This window comes from Astatotilapia calliptera, chromosome 19 (genome assembly GCF_900246225.1).
Source record: "Astatotilapia calliptera chromosome 19, fAstCal1.2, whole genome shotgun sequence".
NCBI classification, from domain to species: Eukaryota; Metazoa; Chordata; class Actinopteri; order Cichliformes; family Cichlidae; genus Astatotilapia; species Astatotilapia calliptera.
In genome coordinates this window covers 15,736,241-15,750,496 of record NC_039320.1, presented here as the reverse complement: position 1 = coordinate 15,750,496, position 14,256 = coordinate 15,736,241, and the positions used below count along the sequence as shown (strand labels likewise).

General features: G+C 41.2%; 1 protein-coding gene across 4 annotated transcripts; it reads right to left on the bottom strand.

Moving 5' to 3' along the window:
* Positions 1-43: 43 nt before the first annotated feature.
* On the bottom strand, positions 44-14,161 carry capn3a (calpain 3a, (p94)). 4 transcript variants are annotated; one of them, XM_026151471.1, is made up of 21 exons: positions 13,454-14,161; positions 12,795-12,864; positions 11,956-12,074; positions 9,270-9,403; positions 8,740-8,908; positions 8,354-8,437; positions 8,082-8,176; positions 7,890-7,967; positions 7,646-7,806; positions 7,084-7,253; positions 6,904-6,915; positions 6,520-6,728; positions 4,863-4,899; positions 4,520-4,597; positions 4,297-4,354; positions 3,861-3,934; positions 3,485-3,553; positions 3,297-3,372; positions 2,644-2,784; positions 1,177-1,235; positions 44-1,071 (listed from the first exon to the last, which is right to left on the bottom strand). In XM_026151471.1, exons 1-21 carry the CDS (start codon positions 13,703-13,705, stop codon positions 1,045-1,047), a joined length of 2,172 nt encoding a protein of 723 aa, XP_026007256.1. In that variant the 5' UTR covers positions 13,706-14,161; the 3' UTR covers positions 44-1,044. The 4 variants fall into 4 exon arrangements, with proteins under 4 accessions (XP_026007256.1, XP_026007258.1, XP_026007257.1 ...); XM_026151473.1 differs by having other exon boundaries at positions 2,644-2,760; XM_026151472.1 differs by having other exon boundaries at positions 3,870-3,934.
* Positions 14,162-14,256: the final 95 nt, after the last annotated feature.

Below are 14,256 nucleotides of genomic sequence, written 5' to 3'. Positions count from 1 at the left end.
TTTGTCACAGTTTCACAACTTAATTACTGGTAACGCAGTCAAATCAGTAACTACACATTTATTCTTTTGGTTAAAGTGGTTAAAAATGCAGTACACTCATTAGACCAAAGCCTTAAGAGGAAAATCACAAAAAAAAACAAAGCTGCAGTTCAACCCATTAGCCTTAGTCTTTAAAATCCAATTTGGAAGAAAGAAAAAACCCATTGCTTCTCAGTTTTCTTCTTGTTTTTCATCCATCCACAAATAGCACTGGAGAACTGGACAGTTTTTCAGCTGAGATAAACACAAGAAGCCTGAGTTTTTCACCAGAAAACAATATATACAATATGTTTTTTACTGATGGGTGGGATTATATGTGATTGAGTCCAGGCCGATCGATCAGGTGGATTCATTGCTTACAAAAAAAATCAGCAAATAAAACAAAAACTTAATGAGGAAACAGTGATATTTTCAATCCTTGTTAGGCCCTACTTGTACAGATTCTTAGTTAATAACAGGTTCGAGAGTAAATCACAGTTTTTATTCACTGTCCACCAGAGAGCCCAGTTCACTGGAATGAATACAGGAAGAAAGGCCTTGCTGCTCAGTTTGATAAAAGGAGAAGAAAACACAGGGAGGCTGAAGGAGGAGATGTTAGCTGGGGATATGAATGGTACAGAGGTGGGTTTGCTGGGTGAGGCTCTGTGAGGTATTATGACAGAATAAAAGAGGTCGTATGTGTTTGCTGCCTGAGATGGTACAAATGTTAATGGTAAGTATGTATTTAAAAAAAAAAAAATCAGAACAGAGCTCATGACTGAGACTGATATTTTGATGAGAGAAAGAGGTGGGAGGACAAAGGCAGAGAAGGAAATGCAAAAGGCCTGAGACCTGCTGAGAAAAATGGAAAGATCAAATGAAAGGACATTTTGGAGTAGAAGGAGCAGAGCTGGAGGTGAGGTGCATGAAGGCTAACGGTAGTCAGGCACACTGAGTTTTGAGGTAAAGGCTGGCAGGTCTGGTCCTCGCATGGAGTGGAGCTCACCTGGGAGATGGTTGGGCTTTCTAGGCGTACATGGTCAGCTGGAGCCACTAAAGATGGACACAAGGAAGAGGTTCATTGGATTACAGAGCTACCAGTGCTGACCTTTTAAATAAATATATCTACATCTGTGTTTTATAATCAAAGATTCGTACCTCCAGGACACTGAGTCTGATGGTACCATCTCCATCCTTATCAAAGGCCTGGAACGCCCCTGAGAAGAGAAACATCACAATGCAGCTGCAGTTCAACACGAGTATGGTTCATCTCATATAAGGGCCAAAAGAAATGAAACTACACTTGGTTTTAAACACAAAGAAATGACAAAAACAATGTTTGGAGGAACAAATGCCATTTTTACTAATCCAGTGGGCCTGTCAGTCATGTCAGAAGAAAAGTTTGGATACAAATGATAAAGTACATAGAAACACCAAAGTCTAATCTGATTAAACTGACTATACTGCAGGGACTCTTCCTATAGCCTCCTATGCATTCTAGAGAGCATAGAGTACACTCATGTCAGTACCTCGCTTCAGTTTTTAGATGATTTTTTTTACATTCTTACGTATTTAGTAAGAGTTTTAATGGCAAATGAAGCAAATTTATGCAAAAAGCTTTTATTTAGGGCAAAAAGGTTCTGGTTTCAAATCCAGTCTGAGGCCTTTCTGTGTGGAGCTTCCTCCTACAGCCCCAGAACATGCATGGAGTTGGGTTAAATGGTGATTCTAAATTGCTCGTAGGTGTGAATGTGAGCATGAATGGCTGTCTGTCTCTATGTGTATTACCCTGCAACAGACTGGCAACCTATTCAGTTTACTCCACCACTTGCCCGATGACAGCTAGGATAGCCTCCAGCCCCAAACCCTGATTTGAGTAAGTGGAAGAAAATGGATGGATGGATGGAGTCAGTATTTACAGTGTTGAGGTACTTCTTCATTACTTCTGCAGTTTTCTGTGGGTTACTGGATATCATCTTCTGGGACATAATGATTGATGGTGATCCATTCCTGCCTTTCTGCACTCCAACGTGATCACAATTTGTGGGCTTTTTAAGAACTATCCCAAAAAAGCCCTAAAAATCCACCCTTAAAAAGCAGGTTAAAGACCACAATCCCACTAGTTGTGATCAGCTTGGGAGCACCAATAAAGCAGGAATGGATCGCCATCAATGAGGTTTTGGTCCATAAGCTGATATCCAGAGAACTGCAGATGTAAAGAGGAACTCTTTGCATAAATTTGATTTATTTGCCATTATAAAATGCTTATGATTGTTCTTCACTCTAACTTAGAAACATGTAAAAAAACAATAGTTTGAATAAAAACTGAAGTAGCAAACTTTTGGCCATGACTGTTAACTTTCCTTTAAGGTGAGGTACCGTAAGCAGACCCACTATCTTTCAATTACATCTCATTATTTAACTTTTAAGTTTTTGTATGGTTCAGCCTATGAATCAACATTTTCCCAAAATTCAACCTGAATTATTTGGCATCCTTGGAAACTTTCAAATGCATACACTTAGGCACAAGAAGGGAAATGTGCTTTTTTTGTTGTTGTTTGGTGTAGAGGTTGTTCAGCCTCTCAAATGTCAGAAAAAAATATGAACTCCATCTCACTGACTTACTGAACATGGCTTCGAGCCGGACCAGACAGCTGATGAAGCTGTCGAAGTCGATGTTCATGCTCTCGTTTGCGTAGCGCATGGTGATGATGTCGTAGAGCTGGTTGTTGAGACGGAAGCCTGAGCGGGACATGAGACACATGACTGTACAGCGACAACAACATTTAGAGGATGAGTTGAAGCTGTAATTTCACATATGTCATATAATATACCTCATTTCTTTATATTTGGAGTGGAAAATGGGAAATAGGTGCAGCTACACAGAAATAGATGATATAAGGAAAAAGCCGTTTGTACAATTCTAAGGAGCTTGAAAGTCAGTATCTGGTATGACTTTTTCTCCCTGTGTCCTTTCCTTAAAATAGCTTCTTGACAGCTCCCCTTCTACTGAGATCATCCCTTGACTTGGGTGCATTTTTATGCTTGAATGATTCATAGGTCAATGTTAAGTGGCTAAACAAACAAATCATTTCTCTGAAAATGGTACGGTATAAGGACTGGACTAAAAATAAATAAAAAAGCTGCAGATGTCCAAAGAAAATCTCAGAAAGTCGGAAGAACTATTTTGCTCAAGACCGCTTTAAAAATTACAAGTCAGAAACGAGATGTGGTTCAAGACTTTTGCACAGTACTGTATTTGTGTTTTATGCTATTACCTGCATCATTGACAGCATTCCTCATCTCGTAACTGTTGATACCGGACTGGTCGGTGTTATAGTGTTTAAAAATTCCCTGAAAGAAATCGGGTATGATCGGTATGTATGACAATAAGCTCAGCAGAAGCTTAATGCAGAACGATTCTAGATTTTCTGATATAATAATAAACTGAAAACTCTTTTCTCACCTGCCACTGTTTGATCTTATTCCACAGGTGTCTGAACTCCTGAAGGTTGAGTCTACCGGTCCCATCCATCTGAGGAGACATAGTTAAGACTAAAATGGTGTACCGTGTCAGTCGTGTTGTCGCATTTGAGTGGTGCAACAAGGTTTTTCTCAGTTAGGTAAATTGAGCCAAATGAAATGGGGAAAAAATCATAAACTTGCCAAAGTAAACACACAGACTGCTTAAAACCACACAAAGTTAGAGGTTAAAAGCAACTGTCACTGTTTTGTGACTGAAATGAGGCCTAAGCCCCATGAGCATCCATCACAGACCCTGCCTGGGTCTCGGCAGGTTGTGCCTCCTACAGACAACACAGCCAGCCCGATGCACTCGATACAAAGGATACGTCCATCAGAGCAATCATGCTCCTGCAGCTCTCCAGGCTGAAACCCTCCGTCTTCAGGTCCTTGTCTGGGAACGTAAAGAGTGAAAACACTTAGAGGACGACAGTTAAAGACAGCATGCTGCTATTGGCCTTTCCTGAAGTTTTTGCTGAAGTTTCCCAGCAATAAAGCTGCAGCTTTCAGTTAAATTCCTGTGTGTGAGTCCTGCATTTGGGTCCTACATCCTGCCTGCCACACAGCAAACCATGACAGCTGTGTTCAATTCCTTTAGTTACCTGCATGTGTATAAACAGCCCTGAATTAGATAAAAGGTTGAGAAAATTGGTGGCTGATGGATCAAGCAGGGAATTGCCTGCTGTGGACTGATGTGTGCATGTGTCCTGTAAGTTTTATAATGACGGAAAGTTCAGCCTATCAGACTGGACTTACGCTTGGTGATCACTCTGTTGAGAACGTTTCTCAGTTCGTTGGCTGTTATTTCCATATCCTGTGAAAACAAGAAGAGCAGAGGGGGACACCAATAAAGAAGAGACAGGAGATTAATTTCCAAAGTACAGCAATCGCCTAATGTTTTCTGCTAATGAAAAACACAAAATGTTCTGTTTTGGGGTTTTTAAATTTAAAGCCATTCTCCTCGTCTTTCTGCACTGACCTCGCCGCCTATCTCCTGAAAAATAGTCCGGAACTGCTGGTCCTCCTCGCTCTCTTCCCCCGCTGAAGCTGGTGCTGGCTGAGGCGTCATTGAGCCACAAAGCATAAGAATGAAAAACTCTGAAGATGATCCTTTCCAAGTTATTTGTTCTTTACATTACAAACTGGTTATATCCACAATTGCAGAACAAAATAAGATAAACTAAAGCAGCTGAAGCTTTTTGCTGCTTATTTCTGTAACTTGCCAAAGTAACCAGACACTTAGATATACTTGGAAGAAATATTGAGGCAATCCCTGTGCTGCAGTAGCTCTACACACTCTGGAAAACTAAGAGGACACTTACCACTGGATGGTCAGCCTCGATCCTGTTCTCTATCTCCCTGAGTGAAGACGAATAAACAGCAGTCACCACGGTGACACCATCATCTCATCTGGACTATAAGCCTCTGCTTTTTTTTTCCTTTTCTTACTGCATTCATCAAATTTATTCTCATCAAATTTTGCATGAATTATGTTGATGTGCTGAATCTGTAAGTCATCTGACAGATTTATTATAAAGGAGTTTATAGGCTTATAGTCCCCAAAGTCACATTGCACTAAAATATGAAAATGATTGCATAAAACGCTTAATGGAGCAAATGGAGCTGTTAGTTTTGTATCACCTGCTGCTTCCTCCAGTCAAGTTTTGTTCTTCCCGATTGTTCTTATTTTGGGCAAACTTGATTGTCACCAGAGCTTTCCATTTTTAATTAGTTTAGGTAATTTGTGACATGCATAGTTAATGGTGTCATAGTATACTGTGATCTAAAGCCATGTTAGGTAATTCAAAGCCCATCCGTCGCACACCCTGAGTCACACCCAAGTCCGGGTCCATCAGAGTTCAGGCCGGCTCTGCGTGCTGTCTGGTCCTCTGGGCAGCAGTGGGATGGTTGGGAGGTGCAGATGTTTGTTGAGGCTTGAGTATGCAGTACTAAATATTTAGAAAGTTTACCAGATCATCCCCAAATCTGAAGATGCTTGTCCTAAAAAAGATTCCATAACAGCTTCGAACTCGGGCCGATTTCTTCTGATTCTACAAATCAAATCGCCGTTAAAATAGTTTGTTCTTGGTGGTTTGTGTCCCACCCACCAAGCAGAAAATCCCACCCTCATTAACAGACACAGAGACCCGCACACACAGGGTAGAGAAATCCCTCATAAACTCCAAGTCTAATTAAACTGCACATACAGTTGGGCTGGGTATTGTTGTCATTTTATCTATTACCGTAGTTTGTTTTAGGGTTTGTAAGACTTTGCAAATGTGTAAATGTCAAACGATTGCAGGAAAATGTAATGACTGCTGGGCTCGGTGGAAGGAAGATTTGACACTATATATAAAACTGAACTGAACTGAGACTATCTTTATAGTACAGGACTCAGAACTAAAATGCATTGATCTAAATACAGGCACTGCAATATAATATATTTAATAATTTCTGTATACCTCTTTGTTTACCCTAACCTTTATTATATAACAGATTCTAATCTTAGAATCTGAATTACTGCTGTTCTGTCAGACACAAGGTGTTTTTGGCATTATTTAACGCAGAATGATAAACGTCCTCCTTTTTTTTTCACATTTACTCGCAGGTTAGATTTAGGTACTGAAAACATTTGGATATTTTGAGGAAAAGATACGTCTGGAAAAAAATATACCTCATTACGTTAACCATGCAAAATGAAAACTGAAGCTTTTCATTTTGCCATGAAGATCAAACCCTACCCTCATTATTTAAGAGTGCTTTGACTTTATCTTTAACACCGGTAATAGGAATAAGTTGATAAATAACTATCTTAGCAAACAGCCAATGCGCTGTATTCCAATACCCAGCCCTACTAAGAAATATAAGATCAGAACATATCCAACTACAATTCTGCACCATACTAGAAGGAAAACTACTTATATAACCATTCCCACCTCATGGCATCCTAGGCCACCCTGATCACCCTCTCCCACTCACTCTGAGGTGTTCTTCTTTTCAGAGAAGACTCGCAGGATGAACTCTCCCTCCTGATGTGGCTCATATGTGGAGGGTACTATGACGTACTCGCCAGGGCTCAGGCGGAAACGTTGGGTCACCTCACGCAAGTTGATGTAGGATTTACAGCGCGCCTTGGAGGAGTTGAATAGGAAAAAATCCTTCTGCATGTGCTGCTTGTTTCCATGCATCTGGTTTGGGGTAGTCACAATGTAAAGAGCAGAAAATGCAAAATAGTACTGAAGAATTTCCTCAGAGTTAAAGTTGGTGATGAAAAAAGAAACTGGAAGAATGGCTATGAAAATATAAAGCGTGGGGTGGAATTAACTCGCAAACTGCTGAGAATCCCTTTCACGCCTTCCTTACCTCCTTTGGCACCTGTCGAGAGAAAATAGCAACATCAGTAACAACATTAATTTTAACTGCGGCAGAATCCAATCGACGTATTTTTGTCTGTAAAAAAAGGACAGCTGTGAAAGTAAATTAGCAACAGAGGCTGGAAAATGGAAAAGTCTTGGGACAATGATTAAAAACTGAAGTGGACACCTCGTAAATGGCGAATCCAATGGTGAAGAGGTTGGCTCCCATCTTGCGCTCTTTCCGTCTGTTCTTCTGCATCAGCGCCACCACAAAGGTGCAGGCCACCTCGTTGTCCTCAGGGTCATCATCCTCCTCCAGCAGGCGAAGGCGGTACTGAGGATTGGTCCAGAAAGTGTCTGCAAGAGAGTTGGTTACTGTTCTCTTACTCTCCTATCTATCATATCATATTCACCATTTAAAAAGAGGACAGTCAGGTTCTTTATGCATTATATTTTTGGAATGAAAAATGCCTAAACTGGAAATTGCGGATCCAAATTATGCACTGGGGAAGCCCCAGGATTCCCTTGAGAGATTATATGTCTCGGGAATGATCTGGGAATGATGGGTGGGTGATGAATTCTGGGGTTCTCTGCTTAGACTGCTGATAAGTAGTAGAAAATTAATGGGTGGAAGGTGCATTATTCTTCAGCCAATGTAAAGCTTTTTCACATGTTTGGTGTATGAGTGAAAGACCACTCTGTTCTTCTCTGGTGAGAAAGGATTAATAAACATCTCTACAGTAGATTACCAGGATAGTTCCTGCATCCTCCAGCGGAGCAGCCTCTCACCCAACGCCCCTCATTCACAGAAACCGTCCACTTGTGGATCTTATCATCCTCCAACGCATCAGGGGTGAGATTACAGATCTCAATCTTGGTGTAGTTCTTCTTAAAGTCCTCAAATGACATCCTGTACAGGAATTCAAGAGACCAGGAAAGATTATGGATTCAGACAAATGTAGCAAAATAGTAAAAACTGTAGATCTCACTTACCAGAATTCTCCATCTTCTGCACTTTGATGTTGAAGCTTCTCCTTTTCAGCCTTAGAAAGTGTGGCCCACTCCTTGGAGCTGTTGAGGAAATATATTAGATATAGTGAAACAGTCTAAAGAGGGATTTAACTAAAATACTGAGTTTTTTTGCTAAAGTAGGGTTAAAAATTGTAAAAGTTAAAAATTCCTTACTTGTCACTCCAGGGACCATTCCATTCAACCTGACCCCACGGGTTCCTGAGACGCACCAGACGAACTTTAGACTCCTTGTGCTGAGACGGTCGGCACTGTGGTATTTCAGAGAGACTCTCGGGTTTAATATGAACTCACATTAATCCATCACCTTCCTGTTCTGTTCGTATTAATGCAGCATTCAAGGCTTCAAAGTGTACAGCCGTACACTCCATTTCAATTTTTTGCTGAGCGGCTGGTGTAATCTCACTGGACAAAACACACTACTTTACCTCTTCCACTGCTGTCACAGAGTAGGCATGTCCCTTCACAAGTCCCGTCACCGTACGTGTCTCAAAGCGGGCAGGAACCAGGGACTGCAGATTAAAAAACAGGTAATGGAAGTTTGATGGGGATAAAATGAAATAAATATGCAAACACCAGCACGACTGTGCATAATGACAATTCTGAATGAGGAGCCTAATAGCAGCTGAAAAGCTTGCTTTGATTTTCAAGACACCTGGTGGCTGAAGTTAACATACTGTAGGCTTTAATCAACTTCATCTTCATCAAATCTGAGCACAGCGAGGTGGTTCGACTGCTTTAGTGTAAATTTATCAAGAATAAAACATCAACACTAATACTAGAGAAGAGGTGTGGAGAGACAACAGTGTCTCACATCGATGGAGCAGCCCATGAGCGACCCTCTCTCCAGAGCTTTCTTCATGATCTTGTAGAGTTCTTTGGGAGCCTCCTTCATCTCGTAGAACTCAGTGACTCCACCAGTGAAGTCCTCCATGGCCTCGGTGGTGTTTCCACCCTTCAGAGCCTCATAAGAACCATGAAGCCTGGATCATAGAGAGAGTTTTTGTCCATTTAGGCATTAACTTATCAGCGCAACAATAAAGCCTTTAAATTGACTTTAGGAAGTTAATTTTGTATAAGGATGTCTAATAACGTGAGCAATTCCCACAACCATGCATGAATCATAATGTTTAGAGCTATTTGTTATATTTTGTAACTTTGTAATACTTAATATTAGTAAAAATTCAATTTAGTTCAGTTAGTTACTGGTCTTACGGTCTTGGAGCAACTGTGACCATTTAATTTTCTCTGGGATTGTGATAATTCTGATTAAACAGTTGAATAAAACTACCAAAATGCACCATTTTGCTCTGCTTTCCCCCACTCGAGCATAAAGACACTCACTTGGCATAAGCCTTCTCCAGCAGGGCGCTCCAGAACTCATTCCTCTCAGCGGACTTAGTGAAGACCAGCTGGTTGTTGAAAGTTGGGATGCGGTCATCGATGATGACATCCACCCAGTCACCATAACGCCAGAACTGATGAGCAGAAGGACATGACGAAGGAGAAACAATCCACAGAATCACGTGTTAAAATAAACGGCAGGACAATGATATATTTAAAGTGTTGCCAGGAACCTTTTTAAGTTGTGTGATTATTTTCTTTTTTAATCAACTCATCTTTAAATCTAAAATATGTCACAAATTAATGGAAAACATGTAACATTGTATAACATTGATAACATCGTATAGTCAGCAGCAGTGAAGTCTTAAAATTTCAAAATCTCCAATCATGTATGACTAAGATCAAACTCTCATACAGTGGCTTGCAAAAGTATTCAGCCCACTTGAACTTTCCCACATTTTGTCACATTACAGCCACAAACATGAATCAATCACGTGAAAGACCAACACAAAGTGGTGTACACGTGAGAAGTGGAACGAAAATCATACATGATTCCAAACATTTTTTACAAATAAATAACTGCAAAGTGGGGTGTGCGTAATTATTCAGCCCCCTTTGGGCTGAGTGCAGTCAGTTGCCCATAGACATTGCCTGATGAGTGCTAATGACTAAACAGAGTGCACCTGTGTGTATTCTAATGTCAGTACAAATACAGGTGCTCTGTGACGGCCTCAGAGGTTGTCTAAGAGAATATTGAGAGCAACAACACCATGAAGTCCAAAGAACACAGCAGACAGGTCAGGGATAAAGTTATTGAGACATTTAAAACAGGCTTTGGCTACAAAAAGATTTCCCAAGCCTTGAACATCCCACGGAGCACTGTTCAAGCGATCATTCAGAAATGGACGGAGTACAGCACAACTGTAAACCTACCAAGACAAGGCCGTCCACCTAAACTCACAGGCCGAACAAGGAGAGCGCTGATCAGAAATGCAGCCAAGAGGCCCATGGTGACTGTGGACGAGCTGCAGAGATCTACAGCTCAGGTGGGGGAATCTGTCCATAGGACAACTATTAGTTGTGCACTGCACAAAGTTGGCCTTTATGGAAGAGTGGCAAGAAGAAAGCTATTGTTAGCAGAAAACCATAAGAAGTCCCGTTTGCAGTTTGCCACAAGCCATGTAGGGGACACAGCAAACATGTGGAAGAAGGTGCTCTGGTCAGATGAGACCAAAATGGAACTTTTGCCAAAATGCAAAACGCTATGTGTGGCAGAAAACTAACACTGCACATCACTCTGAACACACCATCCCCACTGTCAAATATGGTGGTGGCAGCATCATGCTCTGGGGTGCTTCTCTTCAGCAGGGACAGGGAAGCTGGTCAGAGTTGATGGGAAGATGGATTGAGCCAAATACAGGGCAATCTTGGAAGAAAACCTCTTGGAGTCTGCAAAAGACTTTAGACTGGGGCGGAGGTTCACCTTCCAGCAGGACAACGACCCCAAACATAAAGCCAGGGCAACAATGGACTGGTTTAAAACAAACACATCCATGTGTTAGAATGGCCCAGTCAAAGTCCAGATCTAAATCCAATCGAGAATCTGTGGCAAGATCTGAAAACTGCTGTTCACAAACGCTGTCCATCTAATCTGACCGAGCTGGAGCTGTTTTGCAAAGTAGAATGGGCAAGGATTTCAGTCTGTAGATGTGCAAAGCTGGTAGACAGAGACCCTAAAAGACTGGCAGCTGGAATTGCAGCAAAAGGTGGTTCTACAAAGTATTGACTCAGGGGACTGAATAATTACGCACACCCCACTTTGCAGTTATTTATTTGTAAAAAATGTTTGGAATCATGTATGATTTTCGTTCCACTTCTCACGTGTACACCACTTTGTGTTGGTCTTTCATGTGGAATTCCAATAAAATTGATTCATGTTTGTGGCTGTAATGTGACAAAACGTTGGAAGGTTCAAGGGGGCCGAATACTTTTGCAAGCCACTGTATGTGAGACACTAGAATGAAAGCTTGAAAATGCCTAAACGAATAACAATGCCTCATTATTTGCTTCATTAATCTTGATTTTACAAAGATGTATTGACAAAAGCCAAAATAAACTGGGGCACTGTGGAGAACATGAATAAAAAAGAATGGGAAATCTGAAGTTTTTAAAAATATATGCAAATTTTTTTTAAGTTGATGTCAACACATTAGAGTCTTGCATCACCTTGGTGGACTTTGTTTGACTTCATAACTGCATCCACAGAAGATAAACTGTGATCACTGGTGCTGATTTTGCAGTGATTTTCACGTGGATGCAAGGATTTCTCTTAATAACATTATGTACTGTAGAGAATAGAATCAAGTATTTCAGTTTAGTTTGGATAAATATTGTTCTTAATTAATATATTATTAATTCTCTTGATCGGCTCTCAGATATTTTGCTCATTATTTTTGGCTGTGGTTCACATCTAATGCATGAATGGATGCAGGAATGAATGAATGTTGTGCATCAGTCATGCTAGGGCCTGCACACTTTTCATTAATGTGAGGTTTTATACAAACTGTAAAGCACTTTGGGTGTTTTAAAAAGAGCTACACAAATATAGTTATTGTTATTATTAATAAAAATTTCAACCAAGTATATTGTGTGAATAATTTCAGGGTTGCAGGCGGGTGGCTCTGACCTGGAAGTGGAAGATTCCACCATAACCTTCTGAAAAGCTTTGGTCCGGGGGCACCACACGGTACAGAAGCTTCTCATTCAGGGTGAGACAAGCAATAGCAGCCAGCAACCAGCAGTCACCTGGACACAAAAAATTACTTGTAATTATGTCTTTGGAAGCAGTTATTCCACTCCTAAATTTGATTTTAAAATCTTCTCCAGTGCAGTGAAAATTGTGAGAAAAAAACCCTCAGCCTACATAAAGAATATGAAGTGAAATTTTGGAAATCAGATGAAACACAGACAGGAAATTCTCTCCTGAACATTTCTTGTATTCCAGGAGTGAAAGATCGCTGCCGAGTGCTGATCTCGTGTTTTTGTTTTTTTTTACCAGGTGTGTAGCAGGGTGTTAGCTGCAAAGGGCTGTGAACAATGTAAGTTTTTCAATGGTTAACAGTGTCTACCAGGACTTTTGTCCCATTTGGACCCCTTTATTTGCTGTCTGAACAAAACAACAATGAGAAATGCTGCTTCCTGGATTCCCTTCCAAAAGCGTAAGCACAATATGGGGAGGCCACTGCAGGCTGACAGGCCGTGCTGAGGGGATCGCTGGGATATTTTGCCACCCTGTTAATAAAGACTGTCACTGCAGACTGTGTTGGATCTGCTCTTGCCCCAATCCTGTCAAAAGTCAGACGCTGTCGAGTGAAGTTTGCTAAAAAGAAATTGAAATCAAGTCCCTCCCCTTTTCCCCTTTTGAATGTTATTAAAATGCTATTTTCACATAATAGAAATCACCTGGTATTGCCTGATGTTGTGATCTAATTGTGGGCCTAAAATTCCAGAGGAAGCATAATTTACCTAGATCTCCCTGGCAGATATCTGTCCTACTGGCTCCTCCAACGATGAACTGAGGATTTTCACAGATTTCCTGCAGAAAATAAACACAAATAATTTACTTCAGTTAAACATGGAACAAGAACTAGCCTTATAGCAGTTATGTATGTCTCTGAGTCATAAGGGTGTAGTATTCTTCACATGTACCAATCTTATTAGAGAAATTAGAGTAAAAAACATGAAACAGACTTAATCCCTCCTAGTTTGTTTGGGAATGCAGTCAATTCATTCTATTTTTCCTGCAAAAAGGGAGTTTTTCCTTCCCACTGTCGGCAAGTGCTTGTGATTGTTGGGGTCTCTCTATTATTGTTGAGTCTTTAACTTACATTATAAAGAGCCTTGAGGCGACTGTTGTTGTGATTTGATGCTATATCAAGAAAACTGAGCTCAGCTTTGAAGAAACTGAACTGGTGTGGAGTATTTCATCCCATCTGCATCTCTAGGTAAATTTCCACAGCAGCAAACACTTCTCACCATAAAATAATTCCTTTTTCAGGCCGGAAAAATACAGTTTCTCTTTGATGCTTTCATTTGCTGTGTACCAAAAATAACATCCCACCTCCCATGTGTCCATCCCCACTTCAAAGTGCCTCTCCATGTGCCAACAGAGTCCCCCCTCCTACCTTGGGTCTCTTCCAGACGATGTTCTTGACCTTGTTGGACTTGTGTCCAAGCTCCTTGAAGCCCAAAGACTCCACAGTGGCCGGAAAAGTCTCATCCTCAAACAGGGTCTTCCTCTGAAGGAACTCCTGTCTGAGGGTGTTATAGTCCTGGCCGTTGAAGCGCAAGGGCTTGTTCAGAGATCCTTCCCCGTCTCTCCTCTCTCGTTCCCGGATCAACCGGTCGCAAAAAAAGCCAGATGGCGTATAAGGCATCTTGTCTCAGGCGTTTTTTTGGAAAAAAAAAAACTGGCTTTTGCCACTTGTACTAAAGTCTTACAAGCCAAAAGGCCTGGCATAAATCCAAACAGCTAATATGTGATTGGCTCTCTCTTGGTGTGACGTCCCCCCCTTTCTTCGTCACAGAGTAGATGCAAACGCTTGGTGTGAAAGAGATGTTCACTTCACATGCATTCACCTTTGCATTACCATTCACACACACACATATGCACAGAAACTCGCATATCACGTAAACGTCCATTTGATGCGTCCCCATTGGCCAAAGTGAACAATGATTTTTCCCCAGCAGCGGCGCTCCGATGCCATCATTGTTGGGTGACACAAAGGCCAGCGGGCCACGACAGAGGGCATGTAAAGAGTGGTCCGTAGATGCCCTGCCTCAGCAGAAGGCATTCAATCCATTTAAACCTATTCTCAATGGAGATCAGCATTGAGCAGTCTCAGCATAACTGGAGCAGGCTAACGCTATGGACAGCCATCCGTTTCGTTAAACAGAATAAATAATAAACAGAGCACCACATGCAACA

Coding starts and splice junctions, on each gene's coding strand:
- capn3a (XM_026151471.1), bottom strand. CDS start 13,705: ATGCCTTATACGCCATCTGGCTTTTTTTGCGACCGGTTGATCCGGGAA. Junction 7,807..7,889: donor GCAGAAGATGGAGAATTCTG/GTAAGTGAGATC, acceptor ATTCCTGTACAG/GATGTCATTTGAGGACTTTA. Junction 1,072..1,176: donor TCAGACTCAGTGTCCTGGAG/GTACGAATCTTT, acceptor GTCCATCTTTAG/TGGCTCCAGCTGACCATGTA.